The 6,480-nt window shown below is 33.0% G+C and overlaps 1 protein-coding gene across 1 annotated transcript; it reads right to left on the bottom strand.

Annotated features, from left to right (window-relative positions):
- Positions 1-2,550: 2,550 nt before the first annotated feature.
- Positions 2,551-4,283, bottom strand: LOC112770022 (probable glutathione S-transferase DHAR2, chloroplastic). The gene is made up of 5 exons (XM_025814457.3): positions 4,250-4,283; positions 4,046-4,136; positions 3,788-3,931; positions 3,424-3,541; positions 2,551-2,721 (listed from the first exon to the last, which is right to left on the bottom strand). Exons 1-5 carry the CDS (start codon positions 4,281-4,283, stop codon positions 2,641-2,643), a joined length of 468 nt encoding a protein of 155 aa, XP_025670242.1. The 3' UTR covers positions 2,551-2,640.
- Between the last annotated feature and the right edge of the window lie 2,197 nt (positions 4,284-6,480).

Below are 6,480 nucleotides of genomic sequence, written 5' to 3' on the forward strand. Positions count from 1 at the left end.
AATTTTCATGTATGCGATATTATGAGAGATTGATACAAACTACCCTTGTAACACTGCCTAATAATATATGCTTATCAGTACACGAGATAGTAAATCAGTTAGAGATGAAACTAGGTTAACTACATAACAAAATTCCTAACCAACTTAACTAACTCTTCTTTACATCCCCCGTCAAATTTAGTAAGGGAGTTGCATCCACTCTAAGTTTGTCTACAAATTTGTTGAACAAATTTAATTGATAACGGTTTAGTAAACACATCAGCCACTTAATCACTGGCTGCGATATTAACTACAGAAAGCTCTTTGCTGTTTACTAGTAAAGATCAATTTTCTTGTGTTTACATTTGCTATGGAGAATTTGGTTAGCGGCTAGCATACATGCACTTTGTCACAATAAATAGTTGGAGTTATTGGTTGTTGAATTCTGAGCTCACTAAGAAGCTACTGTATCAGAACAATCTCAGCTTGTGCTACCGCCATTGATCTGTATTTGGTCTCAGTGCTACTTCTGCTTATGTTTCGATCATCTAAGTCACTAGCCTAATCTGCATTACAAAAGATAGAAGCCTAAAGTCAAAGCTCTTGTTAAACACAATAGCATGAATGAGAAACTGTACCTGTGACATATCTGAGAATCATTTTCACTGCTTTCTAGTGAAAAATAGTAGGTTTATGCATGAATTGAGACACATGATTCACTTAGAAGGCCAAATCCAGTCTTGTGGTCAACACTCAATTTAAGGGATGAGATCATAGGTGCTGGAATAGGATTATCCATGTCCATTTAGGTTTTTGTTAACAATTCTTTTGTATACGTTTGTTGAGTGACTAGAACGTTTTTTTTGGGGAAGATAATGGAATTGAAGCCCATGGAAATAATTCAATTTTCAATTTCTTTTAAGTCACTACTTGTAACTACAATGTCATTAACATAGGCAAAAAGAAAAATGGTAAAGTTAGGCCTATGTCTTACAAATAATAAAATATCAAGTTAGTGTTTGTAAATCGAAAATTTTTTAAGGTTGTCACAACACACCACACTATACACTCTTACCCACACAACATTTAAGGAATTTATATTCAACACTTGGTGCACTCATCAAGGTTTGAATCCGGGTGCAGCATATTAAGAAGCATAATGATTAACGAGTTGAGTTAAGTCTCAGCTACTCTTCTTCTAGTTAAAAAGTTTAAAATTTGTTTAATGAGTATTTTATTTGTGCAGGCCCATATTAGAGTTTTTGGTGACAAAAAGGCCAACTGTATCAGCAACTCATATTGGGCAAACGTTGAAGAAAAGGGTTGCAACATTAAGAATCTTTGTTGTTGTAACTTTACAAATTCAAGTAAAGCACATCATCTGACCAAAAAAAAAAAAAGTAAAGTACATCAAACTTGGAAAGAAAAGTTTCTCTCTCAACTTTTGCACAACAATAAAAAAGCATCAATTTGTGATGGAGGGAGAAGATTAAAATTTGAAGCCAAAGAAAATCCGAATGGTGCCTATTTTGCTAGTACAAATCAAGGATAATGAAATTATCAAGGCTCCACCTTTAGCAACAAGAAAGAAGAGCAAGGATAGTAGGTTGTGCAGTCCTCTACAACCACGATCTTGTCACTGTTGCAACATCCCTCACTGCATTTTGCACAACCATAATTCTCTGGTGCAATATTTGATGCTTTATTTTTTCTCAACAATGACCGAGTCAGCTGTGCACAAGTTTTACAGATTGCAAAGTTTTAATTTTTGGAAAGAATACACCTCAATAAAAGGTATTCAGCCATGTTTTGAAGACAGGGAGAGAGAGCACAATAGATTATTTTTATAGCATTTTTGCTATACTTTTTCTCTTTTAATGTTTATATTGAATATATAAAATACTTTTTTAGTTTATCTTTTTTATTTTAAGAAAAAGGCTAATATGTAAGGAAATAGAAAAAGTTATTGAGAGAAAAAATAAAAAAAATACATTTAGAAAAAAAGCTATAGATTATATCAAATTCTTTTGATATAATTTCTGTTTTGTATAATAAGCCTGAAAAATTTTTCTTACTACTAGAAAAATCACTTTTAGCGGCCATTTATTTTGCTTTTAGCAGCAATAAAAATAGTCGCTACTACATTTATCGGCAATTAGACATTAGCCGTCTTATACTCCGTCGCTAAAAGAGTTTAGTGGCAATTATAACATTTGCCGCTAAAGACCATTTTAATTACAGCAAAAAGTATATAATTTTTAGCGCCATTTTCTTGGCAATTTATATGGCTACCAAAAGTAATTCTAAAATTGGAATGTTATTCACTTTTAGTAGCCATTACTATTGCCGCCAAAAATCATCTGACCGACAATTTATATGGCTACTAAAAATAATCCTAGAATTATAATATTATTCACTTTTAGTTGCCATTACTATTGCCGCTAAAATCTTAAGACCCTTTTAATTATACTCACTCTTTTAGAAATAACAACCTATCTTTTTTCGAAAATTTTAAATTATTTTTAGCAAAAATTATTATTATTGTACATAATATAAATATACTAAAATTAATTATTACAAAATAAAATATTCATTAAATTCAAAATATTTATACACAAATTTCTCTTAAAAGATAATAAAGCATATACAAATTTATTAATTTTATGCAATCTCCAAATGATACAACTTTGGTCCAAGAGATAAGTCAGCTGCAGATATGTCTTTTCCATTGACAAAAGGACCCTATATGAAAGTTGCAAGAATCATCCGTTAAATGAAAATATAGGAAGTTTCCTGCACAAGTTTTAATTTACAGACTTTAAATTATACCAAAGAGTAATTGCTAGTTAAGCATGGTGAATTAGTAGCACACAAGATGTCACATTAATGGCAAAGGGTGCTATATAAATATTATGAATCGAGTTCTCCACAATCACTCTCAAATAACCTAAATGACTTGTATGGGAGTACAAGCCTACAAAGGGCCCTTATATCAGTCAAACAACTTGTTTCTCTATGTTTGTCTAAGTAATGTGCTGGAAATGAAATTAGTGTTTATTTTGGAGAATGGGAAAGAATTGAGATTCTAGCTTGTGTCTCTACCTCTCAGGATTGATTCAAGCAACAGATTCCTAGTTCAGGAATAAGTTATGGACTACTTGCTTCCAATTCAACAATCAACTCAATTCAAATCCCAGACGTCTTATGCAAAGGGAGTAAAAATATCAGTGGTACATTTTACAGCAAATATCTACAAGAATAAAGATAAAAATAGATTTTGGCATATCTTGAATGGGTATGTGAGCTTTCATAATAACTCCATGATATATACACAAAAATGGCACAAAGATCAAATGTTGGTTCATCAAGGAGAACCATAGAAGATGGTAAATATGTAAAGAATGCAAACAATAAAAGAAAGAGAAAAGCAAAAATAAGTCGTACATTTCCATTAAGGTAATCGTTGAAAGAGCTTAGTTCACTTAGCAATGCTTGCTCTGTTCCATCATTGGGATCTTTGCTCTTGAGAAATCCAATAAATGTAGAAAAGATCTTCAACCCACTACATACAAAAATTCATGCATGTATTAGTCAATTGGAGGACATATAATATATTCATCTTAACATTTAAGAATAAAAAGCTGATAGAGGAGAAAGCAAATTTTGCTAGGCTTGTCTAATTTGCAGCAACTATGCTTCATTTCTCTCTCTAAATATTCTAAACCAAGTACATCAAGCACAAGAAAAACATAATAATAGCACAAAAATATCTAGTAATGATCGGGAAATCTAGAAGATAGATGCATACACTGTAGCTTTTTTGGGTGGAGTTACCAATGGTGGGATAGGATACTTCTCTTCCAGAATTTGTGTGATGATATCTGAATCAGAAACCCGCTTCTCTTCAAGCTTTAAGACAGGAGATTTTCCCTCAGCATTAATTTTAAGGACCCTAAACCAGTAACACAAACAATAAGAAAAGTAACAAGAACAAGAACAACAACAACAAACTAATAACTCTTGTACAAAGGAAGAACTTAAAAAAAGAAATGAACCAGAAGATCACCATTCTGACTTGTTGGTCAAATCTACCAACTTGGGGTCATAAGGAAGATGTTTCTCCTCAAGAGTCAGCAACACCCTTTGGCAAAAGGGACCTGAAAGACAATTCAAACAACTGTCACTAATTGATTATAGGAACCTCAAGTTCAAAGGTTAAAACCAAACATAAATATTTTTCTCCCTCAATTGAAGTCAAATGAATAATTACTGATTCCAGACACACAAACTGAAACGAAACACATGATAACATCATTGCCATTTTCTTCAAAGGCATCAAATTTCCACTCTAGTAAACACAGTTTTAGAACTGAACTCCTTTATTATTTCAGAATTAGGACTCGGATAATTTCATCAAAATTATACAATTCAGAACTAGGAAAAATTCTGCAGGTCTATCTGATCTGTAAAGTCCAAATGAAAGAAAATCAATTGAGACCCCTAATAATAATCATTAATACTTTATAGTAAGTCAAACAGATTTCAGTATATATGTGACAAAAAGTCAAGCTGAACTCTAATAAAGAGGCCCAAGATTGAAATAATATACTGTGCTTTTCCATAAAAGCCAATAACTAGAACAAACACAGGGGAAATGTACATTGTTGGATCTTCCTTCTCTTCAAAGTTCAATTCAAAGCTCAATTACTTTTTAAGCCAACAACATTTATAACTGATAAGGCAACGAAGAAAAGTTATTGAATGTGAATCAGCATCATATGACAGATCAAGAAAGCAAGAAAGCAAGCAAGCATTTCAAACAAGTTAAGGGTTTGCTAACCTTGCCGCTAAACTTCTTCTCAAGCTTAACATGAATCTTCCTGAAGCATGTAATTGAGATCTTTACACTCGGAATTGATATATAAATCCTTGAGGTCACTCTTAAGATCCTGGTTGGTGTTTCAAGATCAAATAATACCTGCAACAACAGAGGTTGAATGCACCCAGAGGCCGTAATTAGTACTAATTAGCAATATTTCAATGGCAGTCTCAAAATCAAGATAATGTTGGCTGTTATCTTTAATTCTGTAGAAAACATTTTAAACTCTTAAACCAAAATCCAAATATAAACAGAGTAAGCAAGCAAGAACGGTAGATCAAGCAAGTAATAACGGAGAAGACAGAGCAAATAAAAAATTAGGATCAAAATCACTTAAACACTTCAATTTCAGCTTGATCTATCAGATTCATTAGGATCAAGCAAGCAAACATAGCAAAAGTAATAACACGGAGAGGAAATCACATGCTTTTGAATATTCAAACCAAAATCGAAAAATAAACGGAGAAGACCTACCGGCGGCGATGATCTTGTGCGTCTACGTACAAGAATGGCGGCAATGCAAGCGGCGGAGGTGTGGTGTTGCGACTGGAGCAGCAACGGTGGCTGAAAGACCTTGGCAACGTAGATCTGAGACGAGCAAACGATGACAGAGATGCGGATCTAAGGCGGATCGGATGGAAACGAAATCCAAGGAATAGGATGATGGACGGCGGCTATCGGCAATGGTTACGGTGGTGGTGGTGGTGATGGTGGTCAGTGATGGCAATGGTTACACGTGTTAACCCAGGCTAGTAGCGAAATCAAAGAGAGAGCGAGAAAGTGAAGAGAAACAAAGGATGGAGAGGGAAAGTGAAATTTTCTTTTCTATCTCTTTCTGTATTTTCAATTTGATTTACGGTAGATAAAACAAAAAGAGTGAGAAGAAGAGTTTAGTGGCCATAATGGCAATAGCCACTATAAAAATTTAGAAAAATTAAAATTAAAAGTAAAAAAGGTTAATAATTTTCTGGAAATAATAATAATGACCACTATAATATATAATAGTAATGGCAAATATATAATTGCCGCAAAAAAATAACTTAAATTAAGAAATTAGTAGTCATTATGTTATTGCCACTAAAAATTTGTCGCTAAAACATAATTTTTTTGTAGTGTTACTAAATTAAAAGAGCACTTAGTGTGAAGTCACGAGTCTGAGATGTTTTTTTGGAGAGCACTTGGTGTGATTAATCTAAGCTATAGGTTAGCTCTGTGGTTACAAGCTTCATTAGAAGCTTGTGTATTCCTTGATATGATTAGGAGGAATTCTAGAGAGTTAACGAATGTAATTTCTCTAAAAATAGTAAAAAATTAACTATTGTTATCATGGAGACTGGATGTAGGTCATTTTGCACTAAATAGCTAGACTAGGATACTTGGTGGTGCAAATCATTCTTCTTTGTTTTGTCTTTATTACAATCATTATGAGACAAAAAAATAAATTGTCTCTTACATTTTTATTTTATCAGACAGATCTGTAACTTTCTTCTAAATCTGTTTTAATGATCAAAGCAAAAGAGGCCTTAGATTCAATTGATAACTTTCAATTGGTATCAAGCGACAAGGTTTCAAACGTCAAGTCTAATAACATGGAAGAAAGATCGAAATGGACAACATGGGAG

This window comes from Arachis hypogaea, chromosome 18 (genome assembly GCF_003086295.3).
Source record: "Arachis hypogaea cultivar Tifrunner chromosome 18, arahy.Tifrunner.gnm2.J5K5, whole genome shotgun sequence".
NCBI lineage: Eukaryota > Viridiplantae > Streptophyta > Magnoliopsida > Fabales > Fabaceae > Arachis > Arachis hypogaea.

Bases quoted from the DNA above. Each gene is read 5' to 3' on its own strand.
- LOC112770022 (XM_025814457.3), bottom strand. From the start codon at position 4,283: ATGTGTTTCGTTTCAGTTTGTGTGTCTGGAATCA. The intron at 4,137-4,249 runs GTAATTATTCAT...ATTGTCTTTCAG, and splicing joins AGTTTGTGTGTCTGGAATCA to GTCCCTTTTGCCAAAGGGTG. The intron at 3,542-3,787 runs GTATGCATCTAT...TTTTGTATGTAG, and splicing joins CCACCCAAAAAAGCTACAGT to TGGGTTGAAGATCTTTTCTA.